This window comes from Dermacentor andersoni, chromosome 2 (genome assembly GCF_023375885.2).
Source record: "Dermacentor andersoni chromosome 2, qqDerAnde1_hic_scaffold, whole genome shotgun sequence".
NCBI lineage: Eukaryota > Metazoa > Arthropoda > Arachnida > Ixodida > Ixodidae > Dermacentor > Dermacentor andersoni.
Window position 1 is genome coordinate 117,038,810 of NC_092815.1, and position 24,294 is coordinate 117,063,103.

The 24,294-nt window shown below is 49.9% G+C and overlaps 2 protein-coding genes across 3 annotated transcripts in view; both read left to right on the forward strand.

The window, feature by feature from the left end:
• Window positions 1-21,537, forward strand: part of LOC140216141 (endochitinase-like) — a 34,672-nt gene extending 13,135 nt beyond the window's left edge. Inside the window, exons 4-8 of the mRNA XM_072286521.1 lie at window positions 481-584; window positions 9,996-10,119; window positions 12,210-12,401; window positions 20,479-20,601; window positions 21,252-21,537. Of these exons, the coding sequence (XP_072142622.1) occupies window positions 481-584; window positions 9,996-10,119; window positions 12,210-12,401; window positions 20,479-20,601; window positions 21,252-21,455 (747 nt within the window). The 3' untranslated portion in view covers window positions 21,456-21,537. The remainder of the gene's footprint in view (window positions 1-480; window positions 585-9,995; window positions 10,120-12,209; window positions 12,402-20,478; window positions 20,602-21,251) is intronic.
• A 2,154-nt stretch (window positions 21,538-23,691) lies between these two features.
• Window positions 23,692-24,294, forward strand: part of LOC140216140 (endochitinase-like) — a 29,952-nt gene continuing 29,349 nt past the window's right edge. Inside the window, exon 1 of one of the 2 annotated variants that reach the window (XM_072286518.1) lies at window positions 23,692-23,945. In XM_072286518.1, coding sequence (XP_072142619.1) covers window positions 23,707-23,945 — 239 coding nt within the window. In that variant the 5' untranslated portion in view covers window positions 23,692-23,706. The other variant, XM_072286519.1, reaches the window with a different exon arrangement.

A 24,294-nucleotide genomic window follows, 5' to 3' on the forward strand; every position in this document is an offset into this window, starting at 1 on the left:
CGTCTCTCCTAATGCTTTTTTGCTATGAATGTGCGCAATTTTTTTTCCACCTCACTGTGTCTTTGAGATGAAATTATGCCGTTTCGCGCAGTCCCCTACAACAGCCAATGAGCTTTCTATAGTTTTTCTTTCTTCAAATTTGTAGTAAGTGTAGCAAATGTGCAGCAGGGGTCTGGCGACGCCTATTACTACTAACCTCTAGGTATAACACTGAACTTTTCTTAAATGGCGTAGCTTGCTTACCACACAGCGTCTGCTCGTGCTCACGGCTTTTCATCTACGAAATAGGCACATTATTATTAATATTATTATTATTATTATTATTATTATTATTATAATTATTAGTATTATTATTATTATTATTATTATTATTATTATTATTATTATTATTATTATTATTATTATTATTATTATTATTATTATTATTATTATTATTATTATTCAAGTCTTTATGAAACGCACACGTACATTACTTTGCAGGAGCTGAAAGAAGCCTTCGCTCCGTACCCTCTCTACTTGACAGCTGCTGTTCCGTTGGAAGAAAACTACCTCGACGGTGGCTACGACATAGCCAACATGGAGAAGTGAGTTAAAATTTACAGGCTTTTACGAATACAGGCAATTGAGAAATATTTGTGAAAAAACCAACAACGAAGGGGTAGAGAAAATATGCTCTTGTCATGATGCTGTTCAGACGTCTGGAGACCCGAGACGCTCGTAATCTTCTTGTATCACGTTAGTTGCTATCATTGACTCAGAAGGAACTGTGTAATTTCTTTTCCTGCACGTTAATAAATGGATCGAGTATAGCTCGCCCGATTGATTTAGGCTCGTAGTAAAGAAATGCGTTTTCAGCGATTGCACGCAAAGCATGATGAGCGCGAGCAACTCGCACCGACCATGTTACGGCGTTCGCAAGCCTGTTGAGATCCCTGTACTAATAACACCGTAATGCCCCGGTAACTGTGACCCTCTGCACTTCGCAGAAGGAGCAGAGGCCAGCGAGCCTGCTTTAATGCGTGCCGCGAGGCGAGAGCATTCTCAACAGTCACGTAATCTCATATGTGGTCACCTGTACTTACAGCGGATAAAATAATGAATTCAGATAAGGTCGAATGGAGTGAGTGCATACAGGTATCTTAACTTCGCCAGCGCTATGTATAACAACCCTCTATCCGAGCACTTTGCTCTGGAGGAGCAAGATAGCGTTTTAGTGGGCGCGCCGCACGTTGCCTTAACGAATGCGCATGAATGCGAAATCATTACCGCTTCTGCCCTGCTACCAGACTTGTATATGTTACAGAAAAAGAATAATTGATTACAATTACTTCATTCAAGAATGCAATTGATTACAGTTCCTAATTACTGCCCCATAAAATTGAGAAATTACTGAATAGTAATTGATTACTTCTACGTTACTTTCATCTAGACTTTAATAGCATTGCACAAATACAGTGAAGCGAATGAACTGGCCTGAAACATTCAGTGCGTCCGCCGCAGCCCTTCGTACATCGGTTATCTTTGCAAACACTAGGGGGTATGCGAAATTTCGTAAGCTGGCTTTCCCAATCAGCTACCTTACCCTAACCAAGATGGTCGCGTTCAGGTTAGTATTACTGTTATACCCTGGACCCGCGTTTTCAAAACTAAGATGGTGCGAGGGAGGGAAGGCAGAAGGAATGGTGTGAGCAGCCCCACATGTTGACACCTTACTACAATTCTAACCCGAAGTCCGTCATCGTGGTTAGGTAAAACTAGGCTTGCAAGAGAATATACATTATTAATTTCAATATTTCCTATTACTTTTTTTTAATTGATAGGCCTTCTTCTTTACACCCGGCCTAAGTATTCCGGGTGTGAAGAAGACCAATCACCCAAAAATAGCTATGAAACAGTTGAGGCTGCTATGAATCAATGAGACATACGAGGACCGAATATACATATATACCTATAGTTTGGTCTCATCTACCAGCTCTTCAGGTGACGTTGTCATTTCAGCTATGAAAACTACAATGCAAGTCAAACTGTCGCACATGACAACATCAATGGCGGCAGAGCTTGCAGCCTTGCGTGTTGCCGTCAAATACCTCCTGCAAGAGACACCTCAGAAATGGGTCATCCTTTGCGGTTCTAAGGCAGCACTTCAGAGTCTGCATTTTGCCCTATATCGTAGGACTGATGAGCAGTTGACATATGGAATGAGAGAATACTACCATCAAGCTATCACTAAACGGCATGAAGTTATATTCCAGTGGCTACCTGGACATATCGGCATTGCTCTTAATGACCTCGCCGACTAAGCCGCCCAGTGTTGCGATGGTCGGGAGTCCGTGCGGCCAGCGAAGTTTCCATCGATGGTGCCGTCCCAGGTGCCGGAAGAAAGGGTTCTGGGCAACGTTTAAGAGAATGAAGAAAAAGGAATATATTCAAAAAGGTACATGGCTGAGATTACAAAACGGCTCGAACTATCGGAGCACACTATGGTAGCGTCTGTTTCCGAGCTTCCTCCTCCTCAGCCGTTTGGATCCGCCTTTTACACCTGCGTCGTCATTGTTCTTCGTTTCCACCAATCCGGCGTCAGGAGACCAATCCCGGCGTCGGTGAGCTGATGCTTTCGGTGAGCTGGTTGCCCCTTTCGGTGCGCCGAAGGTATCAGTCAGCTGGTTGTCCTTTTCGATGTGCCCGGTAGGAAACGCACGCACTTCACTGGGCCCAAAAAGAGAAAGTAGGGGTAACGCACGCTCACTCCGATCGCAGGAGTGGTCATGCCAGTTTGTGCGGCTGACAGGTGACAAGAAGCGTAGCCTTGCACGGACCTTCACTCCGGCGTGGACAGGCCAATTTGGGCTGCTGACAGGTGTGAAGAATCGTAGCGTGAAACGTGGCAACTGCATGTCGCCGGGATGACATCCCCCTTCTTAACGGCCGCCGGGCACAACACCGGTCTGCCCATCTGGAAGCCCGACCAGTTCCAGTACCCTTATCCAAAACTTACGCTTCAAAAAAGCTTCATATTCCGGCTAAAGCTATGACACACAAATGCTGGTCTTCTCCCAACCCCGCGAAGTGTCATCTTCATAGACTTGATCCATCCCTAATGCTACAATTGCCAACACAAGTTTCCAGCTCTGAGGCGACAGTATTGGACCGCCTCTGTCTCGGGGCCAGAGGCTGCACAATTTACGAAGGACTACTCGATCCACATTGGAATGGGGGATGCGCCCATGTGCGACTCTTGTGGAACTATAGAAATGATTGAACACTTCTTATGTCTCTGTCCCCAGTACGACTTCTAGCGTGAAGCTCTCCGGACAGCGCTAAACCAGCTGGACTCCAGGCCGTTTCTAGAAATGAAGATCCTTGGACCATGACCGTACACATCGATGGCACAGAAAGCCACGAAAGAGTTGTTGCACTGCCTCAAGTTGACAAGTCTTGGTGGCCCTGTGTAGACCCGGTGCGCAGCTCTAAAAGTGCGCGCGAAACTTTGCTTTCTCCATGTCCTCTCCCCCCTCTCTCTCCTATGCCCCTTCCCCCAGTGCAGAGTAGCGAACCGGACGCGTGTCTGGTTAACCACTCGCCTTTACTCTCTCTCTCTCTCTCTCTCTCTCTCTCTCTCTCTCTCTCTCTCTCTCTCTCTCTCTCTCTCGCTCGCTCGCTCTCTCTCTCTCATCGTTCTCCTCCCTCGTTTTTTACGTGAACACATCAGCAGCGACACTAAAAACCCGCCCGATGAGCGGGTTGGTAGGCAGGGCGGTGTTGAAATGAACGAACATCTTGCAAACAACAATCCTGTTACTCAGCGCCTGATTCCTCTGTGACGTGCAGCGCTCGTTATTGCTGGAATTGGAAGACGCTTCCGTTTGGGCCAGTCAAAAGCAATAAAGTCGTCCGCAGGTGATAACTTGGCATTAACGTTCTAAGTGGGCCTCGCTATCGAGACATATCAGCACCGTTTCAATTTGTCGGCGAACACCTGGCGGAGCCGTTAACAAGAAGAAACAAATACTGAACTTTTGAGTTTGCCTGCCAGAACATGCGCATCCACGAAACTGCTGCGTGGCACAATCTCGTGCGTTCTACTGTAGTTCCCGCCAAATTCAGGTTCCCAAAATGGTGTTACCTGTTTCAGCTTGCCTCAGCAATAAAGTAACTAATTATACGTAATTTGTTAATGAAAAAAATATTTAATTACAGTGGCCGTTAACGAGTAAAAATTTTTAATAGTTAAATTACAAAATTACCACAATATGTTGTAGATGAAAAGTAATTAATTACATTCAATTCGTTGCGTATAAGTCTGCCTGCTACGGGGCGATCACCTGTCGGAAATGGGGCTGGGTGTTCGCTGACGCACTGGTCTCCATTCATACTGCAAAATGTGGAACGGTAGAGAGACGTGTGCAGTAGTGGGCTGCGAAAATAGGGGCCGATATTTTAAGGAACGCAAAGAATATGTGTGTGGCCAAGTCCACGGACTACTGCTACGTAAGCACTGCCTGTGTTGCCAGCCCTACGAGATGCACGACTTTTCTCGATTATACAAAAAAATTCAGACTTCCGCTAGCGTTGCAACGCTAACCTGCAAAGAAAGTACTTTAACCCGAGAACGCCGTCCAGAATCAGTACTGCTCGTTACACAGTGGCAAAGGAGTAGCGCCCATTCCTGGCGCAGTAAGTTTTTCGCGCTTTATCTACACACATACACTCCAACTCACACGTAAACTTACGCCCACTACAGCGCCAACGTATCAAAAATAAGCGAATGGTCGGACACTTGAATCGATGTGCCGAATGACCACAAACGAATGTTCGAAGGTGAACGTTTCGAGACGGTCCACAGAGTAGGCAAGTGACTAGCGATAAAACGTGTTTACTACAAGTTATTACAAGGTACAGAATATCTACTTTCCAAGCCACGTGCGCAGCACGAGTAAATCTACCGCGACTGGGCATCGCCGCGAGCGATTAGGCAGAAAATAAACAATCAGATCGCGACCACACCTAAAAACGTTACTGAGTCAGAAACATGATAAGCAACTGCTCCAAAGTGTTTGCCAAATAAGAACGAAGAGCTAAACACACTGATCCTGATTTAATTCATAAACGGAAAATTTTAACCGCTTCGGATACATCTGTAGCCTCGCTTTAAGTGCAATCACACCTACGCTGTTAGCGCTGTGTAGACTAAGCGTAATAAGCACCAAAAGCACTTACAGGTCCTCTGTTTCTGTAAAGCTTCGTGTCGTCTCCCCGACCACCGTCTACGATATCCGCCGAAACAAGGGTTTGCTGAGACACACGGGCGTCATGCACATCCGTTGTAAACACGGGGGAAATGGAGGCAACTAAGGCAAGCAATGGACGCGCAGGCAATCAGCCATGGCGGCTCCCATGGGATCGACGTGAAAAGGGCCTATAACAGATGGTTGAAAGTGAAGCTGAGTTCTAGGCTAATCCTCCCAGACTTTGTCGACCATGGCTGCTGCTTGGTACTGCCGCTGTTTTTTTCTGAAGAGCACAAACACGCGACAGCACACATTAGCGAATCGGTCTTTTATTAAGTTTCATCTGTACTTCCCCTCCAGATGTGCCGGTTGCAGATAATAATCTGCAGAATTACGCAGCAAATATACGCCTTGAAGCGAATAATTTCTTTATTATGATAAAGTCATTGTGCGCATGACTACGCATCTTTTTTTATTTGCTGGATGGTGACGGGTTAAATTAAACACAGGCATCACCATGGCTACACACGTAACGAAGCACACTAACACTGGGAAACAACAATACACAATCTGGCAGTGGAACTGCCGGGGCTACAGGAGGAAGCGGGGTAATCTCCAGCAATTCATACGTAGCCGCGAGACGAAACCGGACGTGATCCTTTTACAGGAGACAAACCATCCGGTTAAACTAGCTGGCTACAAAGCCATAGACGTGACCGCGACGGAGAACAGGCAAAGAAGGAAACGGGCTACACCCCGCGTGGCGGGTGGCGCTGGGCCGGGGGCGATGGTGCAACGCCGGCCGTCTCCCCCGCCGCGCCCGTTGCCGGTCGCCGCCGTGCTCGTTCGACGTAATGTCACTGTGGCGCAGCGAGAACTTGCCTGCGTAAATATACCTCACGTGTTCGTAGAATTAATTCCTAAGAGCGGCCGAGGACTCTTCGTCCTTAACGTGTATAGTAAACCCACGCTGCAGCACAGATTCGGGGACCTACTGCGGGGCGCGCGTGCGGCTTCCGGCGGCGAGCCTCTACTTGTTGCGGGCGACTTTAACGCGCCCCACGGAGCCTGGGGCTACACCCGAGAAACACCCAAGGGCAAACACCTTTGGGAAGACTCGCAAGACCAGAGGCTTGCACTGATCGCGAATCCCGCCGATCCTACACGCAGAGGGAACAGCGTGAGTGCCGATACGTTACCAGACCTTGCGTTTGTTTCAAATGTAACAACAGCGCACTGGCAAAATACCCAGGAAGATTTGGGGAGCGACCATGCGCTGATCGAGATCACGATAGGCACGGGCCCGAGCGGTCGTGGTACTAACCCTGAGGGCAAAGGACGTCAGCTCAAACTCGTGAAGTGGGACACGTTCCGCAAGAAGCGAAAAGAAGCGGGGCGAGGCGACGAACCGATTACGAACATAGACGAGTGGAGTGAGACGCTCAGAAGGGACGTAGGAGCAGCAACGAGCGACGTTCCGCCCGAGGCGAACCTCGAAATAATTGACAGCAGGCTCCTACACATGTGGGAAGCAAAGCGAGCCCTCCTAAAGAGATGGAAATGCCAAAGACATAATAAGGCGTTGCGCAAACGCATAGCACAGTTAGACAGAGGCATTGAAGAACACGCGCTTCAGGTATGCAGGGCTCAATGGGAAGACACGTGCAACGGCCTCGAGAGGCAGATGACCGGGGCGAGCGCTTGGCGTCTTTTTAGACACCTATTAGATCCGGAGGAGACTCGGGCCGCTCAAGGCCATAAGACTCGTAGACTCGTAAGAGATTATAAAGGCGATAACTTCCTCGACGCAATACGTGACCGTTACTTTAAGAAGGCCGAAAGCATCCAGCACGCCGAATACGACGGCGTCACTAACGAGAAACTGGACGCGGAATTTAGCGAATCGGAAATTCGGTTAGTCTTGTTCGAACTCAACACTCGATCGGCGCCCGGCCCGGACCGGGTTACCAACAAGACTCTCCGAAACCTAGACGACGAGTCAATCTCCCGACTCGCGGCCTACGTCAATGAGTGCTGGCGAGAGGGTTCCCTTCCCAAAGCATGGAAACGGGCCCGCGTTATCATGATTCCTAAACCTGGCAAGCAAGTTACACTCGATAACCTAAGACCGATTTCGCTTACGTCTTGCGTCGGGAAAGTCATGGAACACGCAGTTCTCACCCGCGTGACCGACTTTCTCGAAGATCATGACGCGTTCCCGCACACCATGCTAGGATTCCGCCGCAACCTCTCAGCACAGGACGTATTGCTTCAGCTTAAACACCAGATCGTTGACGACACTACCAGCTCCACTATGGCAATTCTAGGCTTAGATATTAAAAAGGCGTTTGACAATGTTAAGCACGAAGCGATCTTAAAAACAATTAGAACATTAGGACTAGGCCAAAGAATGTATAATTACGTTAGAGATTTCCTCACGGGTAGGCGCGCATGCGTCGTCGTCGGCGACGAGGAATCACCGGAATTTGAGACGGGTCCGTGCGGCACGCCGCAAGGGTCCGTCATATCACCATTACTATTTAATTTAGTTCTACTCGGTCTACCCGAGAAATTAACAGAAATAGAAGGATTACATCACAGTCTCTACGCGGATGACATCACCCTCTGGGTTCCCGGAGGAGGATGTGACGGTCACGTCGAGCGAACGCTACAGGCAGGAGTAGATGCGGTTCAGAATTACTTGCGTGGAACGGGCCTCGAGTGCTCGGCAACCAAGTCCGAACTCTTACTCTACAAACCCACAAGGAGAGGTCGTAAAACCCTGCGCGAAGAGGAACGGGAATATTCCAAAATACGCATTACATTGGCAGATGGTACTCCCGTACCGCACGTAGAGAAAATTAGAATCCTAGGGTTACACCTGCAGGCAAACGGCCATAACGGAGAGACGGTGCGAATACTTCGTCGTTCGGTAGATGACACGATCCGACTCTTGCGTCGCATCACGAATAGACGCAATGGTATGCGTGAAGAGTGCGCGATCCGTCTCGTGCAGGCGTACGCGATAAGCCGCATAACGTATGTTGCCCCCTACTTGAGGTGGATCGGGTCCGAAAAAAACAAAGTCCAATGCATGATCCGAAAGGCTTTCAAGAGGGCGGTCGGCGTTCCACTCAACGCGAGCACCGACAAGTTTCTAGAGCTCGGAGTTCACAACTCCCTCAACGAGTTAATCGAGGCGCACGACATTGCGCAATACGAACGATTATCAAGGTCCAAGGCAGGTCGATGCATCCTCGAGTCGCTCAGCATCGCGTACCACACTCAGCATGGAGAAAAGACGGCGGTTCCCGCCTCTGTTCGCGACCGCCTGATCATCCCGCCGCTTCCCAAAAACATGCACCCGACGCACCACGCCGGGAGGCGCAACAAACGAGCAAGCGACCTTCAGAAGAAGTTTGGTAACAGCAACGAGGCGGTGTACGTAGACGCGGCGCGATATGGAGGAGGGAGAAGCGCGCACGCGATAGCGGTTGTAGACCGCTCGATTAGGTGCCTCGCGAGCGCCACGGTGACCACGGGACACACGGAGGCGGCCGAGGAAGCCGCGATAGCCCTAGCACTCGTTGCGGTGCCGAACGCTGCAATCGTGATCAGCGACTCGCAGGCGGCAATCCGCGGCTTCGCGCGTGGTCGTGTCTCGCGGGAAGCGGCCCGCATACTCCATATTTCTGACGACGACGACTCGCCCTCGCAACCCCAAAATTCTACGGTCTTCCTCCTCTGGACCCCGGCACACACCGATGTTCCGCTCGCGGGAAACGAGGCGGCCCACGCCACGGCTCGAGGTCTCACGCGCCGAGCCGCCGCTGATTATGTGGCCGCCTCCGCACCCGAGAGCGGGGCATCGGATCTGCCGGATCGGGACACTACAATAGAAACACAGCAACAAGAAACACACTGGGCGTGGGGCGATCGCCTAACCACGTTCAGAGACCTCACCCAACACTACATACTTGAAAGACGCACATTCCCGCCACCGCACGATAAATTGAACAGGAACGAGGCCGTAACATTACGCTTGCTCCAGACACACACCTACCCTAGCCCCGCTATCTTACACCACTGCTATCCGAGTTTGTACCCAACAGACGCGTGTAAAACATGCGGACACAGAGCAACGCTGCGACACATGCTCTGGGAGTGTGCCGGCAATAACGGTAATCAAAGCAGCTCCGTTGGCGACGCGTCCAGAATCGCGGCTGTTGCCAGAGTAGGAGAAGGCTCGAGCTCCGTTCTTCCCGACGCCGCCCCGGATGCGGGAGCCGCGGGGGACCTTCTCCGTAGGCGTCGCCGCCGCTGGGAGGCGGCTATCAGAAGTTCAGAGCTGGCAGACCAGCTCTGGGCCGTCCGGCAAGCCAAAGATGCCGCTCGAGTCCAAGAACTTCGAGCCGTCACCTGAGGCCACCACATCAAGAACTGCCGGACTATTCTTTACTAAAGTTTCTTCTTCTTCTGGACAGGTGTACGAAATCGCTGTGCTGCAAAACGCGTTGCAGGAAATGAAGTTTCATAACATTTAATTACTGCTTCCTGAAAGCTTCGCTCCCCGTAGATTTCAAAATGTGCGTTGCATCAGCGTATTTTTTCAACTAATTTCTCACTGCGGCTAATAATGTAGAAATTACCTTTCGTGAAAAAGCCACATACGTAATAGAGTAAGAAGGATGGACGGGGACTGAGCGAAAAGAGAAAACAATTTTATCATAATGAACATCTCCCAATTATTTGTATCCTCTCATGCAGATATGTTGACTGGTTCAACGTCCTTGCGTACGACCTCCGGGGTACCTGGAACCGGTTCACGGACATGCACACTATCCTATACAAGCGAGCGAATGACCCGCCATACTTCCAAGACCTTACCATCGTGAGTATGGTATGGTATGGTAAAAGTTTAATGAAGTCCTGCAGATCGTGAGTCTTCACAACGCGGGCCGCTCCCACGTGAGAACCAAAAGCCAGAATCGCGGCCGCATTGTGGGCCTGCTGGACAGCCCAGAGTTGGTCAGCCAGAAGACGACTGCGGAGAACCGCCTCCCATCTGACCAAGCTGTTAACGATGATAGAGCGTGACCGGGCACACCGCCAGAGCATGTGGTCTGACGTAGCTATTTCTCCACAATCGCGGCAGGTTGCATTGGTGTAAGTATCCAGATATATTTTATGTAAGAGCGACGGATGGGGATACGTATTCGTTTGTAGCAGACGGAGCGTTAATGCTTGAGCTCTATTGAGCCGCGGATGAGGAACAAAGTATGTTCTACGGCTGAGATAGTAGTGTTTAGTAATCTCGTTGCAGGTGGAGGGCGTGTTCCTATTCTCTGGAGATTCGGCTTCCGATTGGTCGAGAGTAGCGCGGTGGGCAAGTTCACGCGCAGCCCCGTGAGCCGATTCATTTAGGTTGGGAGGAGCACCCTTTGTCTGACCCTGATGTGCCGGTGTAGGCCAGCAGATAAAGGTGATGGTGAATTCAACAGTGAAACAACAAGTATATATGTGTGTGCATGTGTCTGTGCGCGTGTGTGTGTTGTTAACAGCGACTAAAGCTATGTTAGCGCGTAGCGCTTTACTTTTTCGCACTCATTTAAACTTTATATTTCAGTTAAACAATGGTGCGCCTCAAATACGTAGGAAAAAACATTTCTACCAAGCTTGGTTCTGTTGCTAACTCTTTCTGTACCCAATCTTGTATGAACGACGAAATAGCGCTGAACATATATCATAGGTGTGCAGGTTTTGTTAGTAAAGGCGAATAATTTGTCTAACTTACAAGGAGTTATTTCTTGTGATAACAACATGAAAGCGATGTTGTTATGACGCACCATTTTTCGACGGTGCTCATTCACAGTCCTGTGCTGTTTCCTACATAAGTATTTGTATGCAACGTGTTCGATAAAACAACACGCAACATTGTATATCTTTGTGAAACATGTGCTCATAAATACCCCTAGAGATGACGACTACGAAGAGATATACGTGGCACTTACATCGTCACGCGATCGACATTATGACATTGATGAGCCAGTTAATGATATAAAGACGTATAATGTTGTAGTACTGCAATGAAGTACGAGCGTACATAGTCTGTCAGGCTTTGTGTCCAGCACGGTACAAGCACCTACTACATCTTATTTGATCTTCAAATGTCAACCGGTGTTTGCGCAAATAGATTACCGAGATCGAAACTGTACTTAGCGTTACCTTTAATATGGCAAATCAGTTCTGTGGAACTATAATCCTTTATAACCGACAGGAGTTTGCTTTGTAGCACGAAGCTACAAAGGAAACTCCTGCAGTTTTCTGAGAAGGAAAGCTTCGCTGTTGAGGAAAAATTCGTTTTGGTCTGGGATTCGAACCCGGGACCACGGCCCTACCGAGGCGGTCGCTCTACCATCAGAATCAAACAGGAGCCCAACAGATCGCATTTCTCTCTCAGGAACCCGCGTGGGTCTCTTATGTAACTTCGTGCTACATTCAGGTGCATGACAATTACTCTCTTCATAAACGCTACCTCTACCAGCTGTGTTTTAGTAAGAGCCTAGCAACATATGAGGCAGTGAGTGAATCATTAGTGGCAGGAAGCTACGTCGGGAATCACGGAGAGTACAAAAGGACGTTCGATTAAATAATTCACGTCACTTCGCCGTTGTTGCCTCGCGCTCATTTTCTGTGCAGAATATTTGTTGAAGCACTGTTTCCTTGTTCGTCTATCAACATGCAAGGAACGTTCATTCACCATCCACGCGCAGTAATTTACCTAGTTACTCTGCACAGCTGCATTTCTCTGAGACAAATCGATGTAAACCGCCATAGCCTACCAGTGCACCTATCTGCATTGAAGGCAGCGCTACAGCTTTGTCTCCTTGAGTCGCTTCGCGCTTCATCATCCTTAGCTTCGAGACAATATGAACCACTTTCGCTGGAACTGTATCGCAGCTGTTAAGTCTATCCTTGCAGGCTCAAGGAATGAAACGGCTCGTGCGCATGGGTGCTCCGAAGCGGAAGCTGATGCTGGGCATCGCTTTCTACGGTCGCTCGTACGTGCTTTGGGACGCCAAGGAACACGGAGTCAAGGCGCGCATCAGGTTCGACGAGCAAGCGGAAGCGGGACCGTACGTTAACTCCATGGAGCTCAAGGCTTATTACGAGGTAGCCCTAACAGTGTTTCTTGTTTTTTGTGTGCTAACTAATCAACAGAAATGTTGCGCTGCCTATATGTATATATGTATTCAGCGGTATTGCATGTATTTCGTGTAACTACGGGATGGTGTGCGTTTGGTCTGTGTTTCGGGTTTGCGCTCGTTACTCACACATATTGCATAATTTTTGTTTACGTGATTCCGTTGATGATATTGTGCTGGATTAGTAATGCGAGCAGCATCTTGAGCTACAAAGTTCAATTATAAAACAAGAAAAGTTAATCGAAGGATCTATTAAGTTGATGTTAAATCTTGCAGAAAATTTATGGAAGTTAAGATTTATGGACTCCTCCACAGGGCGGTTGCCAATAGTTGCAGCTGAACATACCAAATAACGACGAAAAATGAACTAATGTAGTCGCCTGACTTAATCATTTGCATGGGTGTGTGCATGTGCTAGGCTTTTAGCTATATATGAAAGTGCTTGAACTGGAAAGCACAACATTCCTGTTATTATGACAACCATCTAATTTTCACACATTTTGACATTGTTCAAGGAGCAGTTAACAAGTGACGATCGCGAATTAAAGAAAGTGGCACTATTGTCTGAAAGTGCAGCAATTTGCAAGGTATTCGACTATTACACGAAATTAGGTTCGTAGCTTTACGAGCAATGCAATGCATTATTGCAGTATATATTCGCGTGCCAACTAAATAAGGGTGGTATCACGTGCCAAAGACTCAAAAGTGCCGAGTTCACTCGATGAACGCGATCACTTGCGGTCACATCGCTGCCATGATGAGAGGCTGCGGGGGAGCGTTCGCGCAAGTCCCGAAGCAAAATTTTCGTGCGACCGCTCCCTTAACCGTTTGAACTATATACCACGCCTCTAAAACTCGCCAGATTACATGACCTCCAACACTGGTGTGCATCAAGTCACCAGTATGCCATCAGTGTGCCACGAGTCCTCTCGATTCGCACTCGCGTGGTCTCCCTGGTAACCACAGCATGTCACGTGACCTCCAACAAACGGCTGACGTGACGCGTGTGCCGCACATGCGCCGTTGCACCCACGCTCGAACGCACCTCGAGTCTTGATCGCAAATAAAATACTGAATAAGGGGGCATCATCAGTCTAAGCAGGGTGTCTTTGGTGCGGCTAAGCATTAGAGATGAGCAGCGCTGTGGTGCAGCAGGTGACGTACTACATGCTGTACACTGAAGGCTATTTTCGTTTTTCGGCTAGTATCAATCAGGTGTTTGCAAAGCACAAGAATAGCGATGTTGGTTTATTTTTCTTTAATGAAGTATATAGGGAAAGCAACAAGCTCTTAAGACACTTTCTGCAAAATAATTTATACGTATAACGAATTTCTACTTCAGGTTCATTTTTAGCCACTTCTAGCTGCAGACAGACAGAGAGACATACAGACAGACAGTCAGTCCGTCGGTCGGTCGGTCCGTCCGTCCGTGCGTCCATCCATTCGTTCTCATGTATATATATATATATATATTGTGAAGAAGAAGACGCGCCTCGCGGCACAGACACATCGCCAACGCGCGGCTCGGCTCCGCTCGCGCTGTTGATTACTGTCGCCTTTTTTGGACAGTGCTTCGGGCTGTCTCGCCGTTCCCGGTCGCTGCGCTTTTGCCTTAGGAGCCGCCAATAAACCTCTTCTCAATTGGTGGAGGTGCTGGGACTCAAACCCCGTCGCTTGTAACCCTGGAGCTGCGATCAAGAACGCTATCGCCCGCCATGACCGACAGCTCATCCCAAACGGCGCCGACGCCACAGTCCGTCACTTGCACCGGCGTTGCACGACAACGCGACCCCAAGGTCTTCAGCGGTGCAGACGACGAAGACGTAGAAGACTGGTTTGCGTCATATGAACGGGTGAGCGCACACAACAAGTGGGATGATCCAGCCAAGTTAACTCACGTCATCTTTTATCTGGCTGGTGTTGCCCAACTCTGGTTTCACAACCACGAAAGTAACTTAACCACATGGTCAATCTTCAAGACAACCTTTACAGAAGTGTTCGGCCGACCCGCTGTTCGCAAACTGCGCGCTGAACAACGCTTGCGCGTCCGAGCACAGCAGACGGCAGAAACATTCACGAGCTACATTGAAGATGTCGTGGACCTGTGTAAACGAGTCAACGCGGCAATGCCCGAAGCTGAGCGAATTAACCATATACTGAAGGGCATCGATGACGGCGCTTTCCAGATGCTTCTAGCCAGGAATCCGCGCACTGTGTCCGAAGTCGTCAGCCTATGCCAAAGTTATGACGAGTTACGGAAGCAACGCGCTTCGACTCGGCGTGCTCTGGGCAGCGACGACTTGGTGGCAAGCCTTGACAGCATGTACGACCCATGCTCATTACTTCAACGGGTCAAGGACTTCGTGCGTGAGGAAGTTGCCCGCCAACTTTCTTTAGTCCCCTTCACTCAGGAGCCCACCTCCCGTCTTCCAAACACGCTCCGCACTCTCATCTCCGAAGAGGTCGCTCAAGTTGTCCCTTCCACACACCATCAGCCGCCTTCAGCCGCGAATCTCAACTCTGCTCTGGCAGTGCAGCCTGTCGCGACTCCTCCCACCTATGCGCAGCCAGTCCTGCCTGTGGCCGCGCCTCTTACGTACGCGCAGGCAGTACGCAGGCCTCCGCCTGCGTCTTTCGCGACCCATTCCCAACCGGTGCCACCAGAAGCCCATGCTGCATCTTGGACCGCACCGAGAGCTAATTCTTGGAGGACGCCTGATAATCGTCCCATCTGCTATTCTTGTTGCACTCCTGGACACGTCGCCCGATATTGCCGACGTCGGCCTCAAGCGTTCGGCGACGCCTCTCGGCCCTTCCAGTACGGCAGCCAGCCCTTTCGCCAATACGCCACTCCTTCCGCCCAACCGTATGCTCGTGCTGACCTTCCAGAATTTCCTCCGCGTCGCTCGCCATCCCCTCGCCGACGCTCGCTCTCCCCAATGCGTCGGCGACCTGCACCACCTGACCAGGAAAACTGAACGTCGCAGTTCACGAGGCAAGAACTGCGCCCCATTCGAACTGCCTAAGTCCTCGCGCCTGTCCTGCTAACGTGGTCGAAATTAGTGTAGAAGGTGTTCCTGCATTCGCTCTTGTGGATACCGGCGCAGCCGTTTCTGTGATAGCCGCCAAACTGTGCCGTTCGCTGCGCAAGGTGACCACGCCGCTTTCTGGACTGTCGCTTCGTACGGCAAGCGCTCAGCACGTCACTCCGCACGCAGCCTGTACTGTGCGTGTGCTTATTCACGGCATTTTTTACATAGTCGAGTGCATTGTTCTTCCCACCTGCTCGTATGACGTCATCCTCGGATGGGACTTCTTATCCCGTCATAAAGCCGTGATCGACTGCGCACGCGCCGAAGTTGAATTTTCCCCTTGTGACGCACCCTTGCACGAAGATTGTGACCGCCCTTCTAAACTTACCGTGCGCGAGGACACAGATATTCCACCTGGCTCCTTCGCTCTCGTACCCGTCTCTTGCGATGCCATCACTGATGCAACGGTCCTCTTCACACCTTCCGACGTCTTCATGAGCCGTAAATCTCTCCGACTACCCTTCGCAACACTTGACATGGCTGGCGGCTGTAGCAATATATACTTTTGCAATCCATTCTGTGCGCCTATTACATTGCTCGTTGGTGAATGCCTTGGCATCGTGGAATTCCTCGACTCTTCGTCTTTGGTTGACGTCCCCGGAGACTCTTTTGATGTCGACTCCGGCCCGTCGTCTTCGATTTCCGCGCTTGAAGAGACGTCCAAGGATGCATTCTCGAGTGCCATCGCCGATACCCTCACACCTGCCGAACGCGCCGACCTTCTTGATCTCCTGCACCACTTTAGAAGTTCATTCGACGTTTCATAACCTCACTTGGGCCGCACGTCGGAAGTGCAGCACTACATTGACACCGGTTCACATCAGCCGTTACGTCAACGACCCTACCGCGTCTCGGCCGAAGAGCGTCGTGTCATTACCACCCAAGTCGAAGATATGCTGCGCCGTGACGTTATTCAACCTTCGCACAGTCCCTGGGCATCGCCTGTCGTTCTCGTTCGCAAGAAGGACGGGTCTATTCGCTTTTGCGTCGACTACCGTCGGCTAAATAAGGTAACGCGCAAAGACGTCTATCCTTTGCCGCGCATCGACGACGCCCTCGACAGTCTTCAGGGAGCAGAATTCTTTTCGTCCCTTGACTTGCGTTCGGGGTACTGGCAGGTACCGATGGCTGCATCCGATCGCCAGAAAACCGCATTCATTACGCCTGACGGCTTATATGAATTTAACGTAATGCCGTTCGGGCTTTGTAACGCCCCTGCCACCTTTGAACGACTCATGGACAACACGCTGCGTGGCCTCAAGTGGTCCATATGTCTGTGTTACCTCGACGATGTCGTGGTTTTCTCGCCTGATTTTCCGACTCACCTGCTCCGCCTCAGACTTGTTTTGACCTGTCTAACGAACGCTGGCCTCCAACTCAACCTCAAGAAGTGCCGCTTCGCCGCGCGAGAGCTCACCATTTTAGGCCACGTTGTGTCCAAGCACGGCGTTCTACCCGATCCTGCAAAACTTCGAGCAGTCGCTGAGTTTCCGAAGCCTCAGACCATCAAAGAACTTCGGAGCTTTGTGGGCCTATGCTCATATTTCCGGCGCTTTGTTCGGAATTTCGCATCGATCATGGCGCCATTGACTCAGCTTCTGCGCGGTGACACCACCCTCTCCTCCTGGTCCCCTGCATGTGACTCCGCCTTCGCTACGCTGCGTCGTCTTCTCATCTCCCCACCTATTCTTCGCCATTTCGACCCGTCGGCTGCAACTGAGGTACACACAGATGCCAGCGGGGTCGGTCTCGGCGCCGTCCTCGCCCAACGAAAGCCAGGCTACCCCGAATACGTAGTCGCCTATGCGAGTCGCACGCTGACGAAGCCTGAGGCCAATTACAGCGTGACCGATAAAGAGTGCTTGGCCTTAGTATGGGCACTTGGCAAGTTCCGACCATACCTGTACGGGCGCCCATTCGACTTGGTCACAGATCACCACGCGCTTTGTTGGCTTGCCAACTTGAAAGATCCCACTGGCCGCCTAGCCCGTTGGGCATTACGCATCCAGGAGTACGATATTCGCGTCGTATACCGCAGTGGGCGAACACACTCCGACGGCGACGCCCTGTCTCGTTCACCTTTACCTCCAGACTCGGCCTCCGGAACAACTTCCGCACACTCCATCTTATCTCTCGACATGGACTCCTTTGCCACCGCACAACGTCGTGACCCGCGGATCGCTTCTCTTTTCGACTATCTTTCTGGATCATCGACCATCCCTGTATCCCGAACGCTCCGACGCCAAGCAGTTCATTTTGCCATTCGTGACCAGCTGCTCCACCGACGCAATTACTCTCCTGAAGGCCGTCGCTGGCTTCTGGTGATTCCCCGCAGCTTAAGGTCACAAATATGTGCTGCTTTCCACAACGATCCACAGTATGGCCACGCCGGAGTCTTCAAGACGTACGAACGAATTCGCCACCGCTACTACTGGCGCGGCATGTACAATTTTGTACAAAAGTTTGTTCAGTGCTGTCTTGACTGTCAACGCCGCAAATCGCCGCCTTTACGCCCGTCTGGTGCCTTGCAGCCGCTCCCGTGCCCTGCCACACCCTTCGATCGCGTCGGCATCGACCCATACGGCCCGCTTCCTATGACGCCAGACGGCAATCGGTGGATCGTAGTTGCTGTTGATCACTTGACACGCTACGCCGAAACTGCTGCTTTACCAAGTGCTACGGCACGGGATGTAGCCTTTTTCGTTCTACATCGCTTCGTGCTTCGACACGGCGCACCTCGAGAACTCCTCAGCGATCGAGGTCGCGCCTTCCTCTCCGAAGTCGTCAAAAGTTTGCTCTCGGAATGCCGTATTATTCATCGGACAAGCACGGCATACCATCCCCAGACTAACGGACTCACGGAGCGATTTAACCGCACACTTGGTGACATGCTGTCGATGTACGTGGCATCTGATCATGGTAACTGGGACCGCATCCTTCCATTCATCACGTTCGCGTACAACACCGCGATCCAGGCTACTACGGGATTTTCACCTTTCTTCCCCCTGTATGGCCGCCAGCCTACGCATACCATCGACACGCTCCTTCCGTACCGTTCTGACGCCTCCGAGTGTCTACCTGTGTCCGACGTCGCCCGACAGGCCGAAGAATGCCGCCAGCTAGCGCGCTCCTTTACGGCCGAGCAACAGCAGCGCCAGAAAGAAAACCGCACCGACACGCTTCCGAACACCACCTACGCTCCAGGCGTTCTTGTGTGGTTGTCTGCGCCTTTCCAGACTCCGGGGCTTTCCTCGAAACTCGTCCCAAAATTCGACGGGCCTTACCGAGTCTTGGAGCAAACATCTCCGGTGAATTTTCTGATTGAGCCACTGTCACCACCTGAAGACTTGCGCCGGCGTGGACGTGACATTGTCCACGTCTCGCGTCTCAAGCCCTATCACGACCCTCTGCCTCCTGATTCTTAAGGCGCCAGGATGGCTCTTTTTGTCCGGGGGGAGATTGTGAAGAAGAAGACGCGCCTCGCGGCACAGACACATCGCCAACGCGCGGCTCGGCTCCGCTCGCGCTGTTGATTACTGTCGCCTTTTTTGGACAGTGCTTCGGGCTGTCTCGCCGTTCCCGGTCGCTGCGCTTTTGCCTTAGGAGCCGCCAATAAACCTCTTCTCAATATATATATATATATATATATATATATATATATATATATATATATATATATATATATATATATATATCCATAACGTGCTATTTATGAGCTTGAGAGAAGGGGCACTTCTGCAATATTTGTTTTTGTGGGGACGTTTTTGAGACCGGGTGCTCAAAACTTGCGTTGTTTGGTCAAGCGTTATTGCTATTTACTGTGACAACTTCGCTCTCGTCGCTAAATTTATCTTTTGTTGAATAAAAAGGTGGAAAGGTTACTGACCCTAAAGTGGCAATTGCTATTTCTTGATCTAGCTGTAAGGTGCGAGCTTAAAGCACAAATATAATGGCCTTGAGTCTAGTTAAAACTTGCGCTAAAACTTGCAACGACTATAAGACGCCAGAAGACGGAGGAATCAACATAGAAAGTAAGGCCCCGGTCCAGGCCTTAATGTACTATACCAAAAGCGACCACCCTATATATATATATATATATATATATATATATATATATATATATTCGAACGTTCGTGACGTAGTGGAACCCTCATCCCAGCTGCCGGGGTGCTTTGTTGGAGGCAACATTAAATGTATCGTATTGTTGAAAGAGGAGGTGATGGGGCACTTCCACAAACTTCGCTTATTGGCAACGAAGTACACTGTTTATTGGTCACGGCTACCTGGAATAAGCAGATCGCCCACGTAGGGCGCAGATTACGCTTGCTCAGAATAAATGTTTATTCTCTCTTCTTCTTTGTCACTCAATAGTGTGAAAGGCTAGTGAGATTGTCTGCATGTTTTGTGCTGTCATGAACGTTCCCAAACAATATGAGTATGCGTTCGTGAAAGCCACTCCCAGCCACAAGCGGCCCGATGTGCGACTCCTGTGGGTGCGAGGAAACCATCGAGCACTTATTGTGCACCTGCCCTCGCTACGATGTACAACGCCTCTCTTACAGCGCAACCTTGCACCGACTGGACTCCAGACCGTTCACCGAGTCAAAGATACTCGGACCGTGGCAACACGCGTCACTGGCACGAAAAGCGATTCGTGCAATAGTGCAATACTTGAAGTGCACCTGCTTAAGAGAACGTTTATACTGTCCCTGTGTATAGTGTCCCTCCCACACGAACTCAGTGCTTACTGTCGCTCTTTTTCCCTTTTTCTATTCCTCTTTCCCCCACCCCCAGTGCAGGGTAGCAAACGGGGTGCTCTTCTGGTTGACCTCCCTGCCTTTCCTGTCCTTGCTCTCTCTCTCTCTCTCTCATGAACGTTGATGCTAAACATGCTTCATCCTTTTCCTTCTCGTGTTCCTCGTTCCTTTTTTTTTTTTTTTTTTTTGCGAGCAGATCTGCATGGACGTCAAGAGGGGCAACTGGACGCGTGAATTTGATGACGAAGCAAAGTGTCCGTACGCATACAGCGGCGATCAATGGATTGGCTATGAAGATGAAGAAAGCGTCGGTCACAAGGTGGGTGTAAATAGTACAAGGCGGCCAAAATTTCACAACCAACTTCAATGAAGTACGATATTCCTGTTATTTATTCCATGAGAAATTCAAAAGTATGCGATCACGGCGCGCTGTTTGGAGTTACGAGGTAATCTAAGTTATTTTAAGCATAGATGTTCAGCCCTGTTGACTCGCAACTATAAATCTTAATTTCGTTTTTGTTTGTTTGTTTGGTTGTTGTTGTTGTTGTTGTTGTTGTTGTTGTTGTTGTTGTTGTTGTTGTTGAATATTGCCAAAAACGAACGCCTGTGGACGAGGTCTAAATTTCGTGTCTCCATACGGTTTGATTTTATTTTGATTGCCTGTATTGTGGCCCCCCTTTTACTTTATTTAATTTGGGTCAATGAGACAGATTTCTAAGAAGCGCTTACTAATTATATTCATTCATTCAATACAGCTTATGAAGCTTCGCGTTTTCCATGTTGTCTCGGGTAGTACTTCTTGAATACATCTTGCTCCCAGACTAAAATTCACGTTTTTCTCATTGAAATATCAGTTGAGTCGAGACGTCTCTGACTATAAGGAGCAAAAAGCGGAGAAAAAATTATTTATTTATTTATTTATTTATTTATTTATTTATTTATTTATTTATTTGTATTACGTCTTTACAGATGGACTTCATTCTACGAGAGGGTTACCGTGGTGTTATGGTGTTTAACAACGACCTGGATGATTTCCGAGGGCTTTGTGGTCCCAAGAATCCACTTATGAGCGTCATATTCAACAAGGTCGGGCAAAAGGCACTTCGAGAGCTCAGTAACCGAACTGAAACACGGCGGCCAGAAGCGACTACGAGGTCGAACGTCATACAGTAGCCGACAAGGAACTTTCATTCCACTGACGACATTACCAAGGGGCGTTTCCGAAGCCTGTGAAATAAACAAGTTCGGGAATTGACTTAGTGATTAATTTCTTAATTACATTTGCCGATTGATTGATTGATTGATTGATTGATTGATTGATTGATTGATTGATTGATTGATTGATTGATTGATTGATTGATTGATTGATTGATTGATTGATTGATTGATTGATTGATTGATTGATTGATTGATTTACTATCTCAAGGCAAGACGGGACATGTGAGAGAACCTTTGCATTTTTAATTCGATTAACATTCTTAAGGTATACTTCACGCACTTTCCGGGGGCCAACTGTCTGTCAATTCTTCTAGGTCGCTCCCTCTTTTCCTTCTAACCTGGGTCACTGGGTAGTCCACGGACGAACGGGTGGCGCATCGGACTACTGTACTGAGGCAACAAGGTTCGAAACATGCCCTTAGACTAACTTCGGTCAGTGGGTATGTGGCATGTGTGCCTATGTGCCGCTCCTAAACTATCCTCTTTCACGCCGTCCTGGCTCACTGGGGATGCGGAACTGGGTATGGGGTATTCAACAGTTACCGCTATTCAATTAATCTCTAGTGACACCACAGTACGTGCCCCTGGGTATGTGCCGCTTTTCAATGAACCTCTTCGATGCCAACTCGTGTCACCGGGTAGGTGCCCCTGGGCAATGTCTCCTTTACTAGATGACTGCCGCGTCGCTAGTCTTCCCATTGGAGCGGAGGTTCCCGTAGTTCAGGGTATTCGCGGAGAGACGGCGCTCCCAGACGACCCACTTGTGGAGGAAGTGACGATTACTAGGCTGGCGCGCGCTCGACTAATGGCTTGACGAGAAACCACGGGTCCAGCCTCCGTGATCGCAAGAGACGCCTTTAAAATCTCGGAGGCAGGGCTGCGCGATTTAGGTTTGCAGCGGCCACCGCAGCTAGCGCTCGCAGCCGACCCGGGTGGGGAAGAGTAAAGAGGAGAGGGGCAGGGAGCAGTTTCTCGGCTCACGCGGCAGGCATCTAGTAAAAGAGGCATTGCCCTGGGTGTGTGCCGCTCTTCGGTGAACCTTTTTGACACCAGCCTCGATAAGTGTGTGCCACTTAGTACACGCCGCTCTTCAATAACTAAACAAAATTGTTTAAAATGTTCCCGCGCTTGGGCGGAATCCAATGCGCGTCATATATATGTACTCAGACAAACTTGTCTGAATGTTTATTCACACAAGCGCCACGCTTGGACCTCGCGACAGCACCGCTGAACGACGCAGCGTGTTCAGTGCGAAGCGCGAGAGAGGCGTCCGGCTGCATACAGGCCTCGTGCATAACGTGTATCTGCAGCGGCAGTGCGGTATGTCGATACGTTGCGCCCATTATTCTTGGTATCCCAGCGCTCAATTTTTTTTTTTTCATTTGGCTCCCATTGTAATGAGGCCGTCACAGTCAGGAATTGAGCCCACGGCCTCTATGTCTATGCCATGTTGAAAGCTAGACGCTGCTCCTATATCACACTTATCCTGAGAACTTCATGGTTCCTTTATTATATCAACTCTAATTGTATCTGCTCAATAAAGATCGTCAAATCAAACGTGGATGCTTTGTTGGTGAGATTCTTTAGGTCGCAAGACTCCGAAACGAAAGCATCCATAACCTGCGCCTTTTCCGTGGCTATTCATTTCATCCTTTCGTTCTCACATGCATTTCGGAGTTTTTCTTCCTGAAACATTTCATTTAGTTTACAACTTGGGTAAAAACGCTTTATGTGATGACGTTCGGGTTAGAAACACAGGCAACCCAGGCAGCACGAACTATCATAATAAACGCAAAGTTAGAAAAAGTCGTATTGTACGCTCGCTATCGCACTGTTTTCTTCATCCGAGTTGGCCCGGGGACAGTTGTGCCCCATCATCAGTGATGCGTGCGCGGTAATCGCTGACAAGTCATGGCCGAAGGCAAAGACCTCGAGTTACTGCTCCGGTTTGCGAAAGTTCAGTGACACGAAAGTCATTCCGGGGTTTTCCAAGCTCCCACACAAACACAAATACACGCGCTCACCGATACACAAACAAACGTACATAAACGCGCACGCACACACAAACAAATACAAAATATAGGCACACATACACACAGCTGGACAAGTAAGCTCATAGAAAGGAAGCCGTAGGCCCACCAATTTCCAGCGCCTGCCTGTAGCTAACTTGTACAAGTATTTCTACGGTCGGTCATTACGTGTGCGCATGCCGACGCGCGTCCAGCACGGCATCCTATCTCTTCCCGAGCAAAGAAAAACACGCCGCGCTCCTCGGTCGTCCTCGATCTCGCGTAACCTTGGGGAAAGAAGGCGGCTCCTTTCTCTCCTGCCGACAGCGGAGGACGGGGGCGGGAAAGCGACGGCTCGCTACATCGCGCGCTTCTACAGGTATCGGCACGTGTGGCTGCCTGGGGCACGCCAGAGACAACGCGGCCTAACGGAAAGGTAGGGGGAGGTGCGTCTCAGTGCTGCGTCCGGTTTTTTTGAAAAACGAACAGCTATATCGTACACGCCACGGCACGGCGCCTGCTGACTGTCTCTCTGTTCGCCGATTCCTGTCGAGGCGCACGCACCTATCTGGACAGCGCGCGCCTCCGTTTGAGCGCTCCCGCCTGGAGGAAATCCTTGTCGCCTGTTGCGGGGTATTCCTGCTCCGCCCATTTAACCGCTTCTTTCGCGCCGCTCGTGCAACGTTGTGGACGCGTGTTTTGCAACCCCCCTATGTTTACGAAGGTCGCTGGACGCTCGGAGGCTCGGACGTGTCAGAAGCGGCTCGCTCGGTGAGTAGGACGCA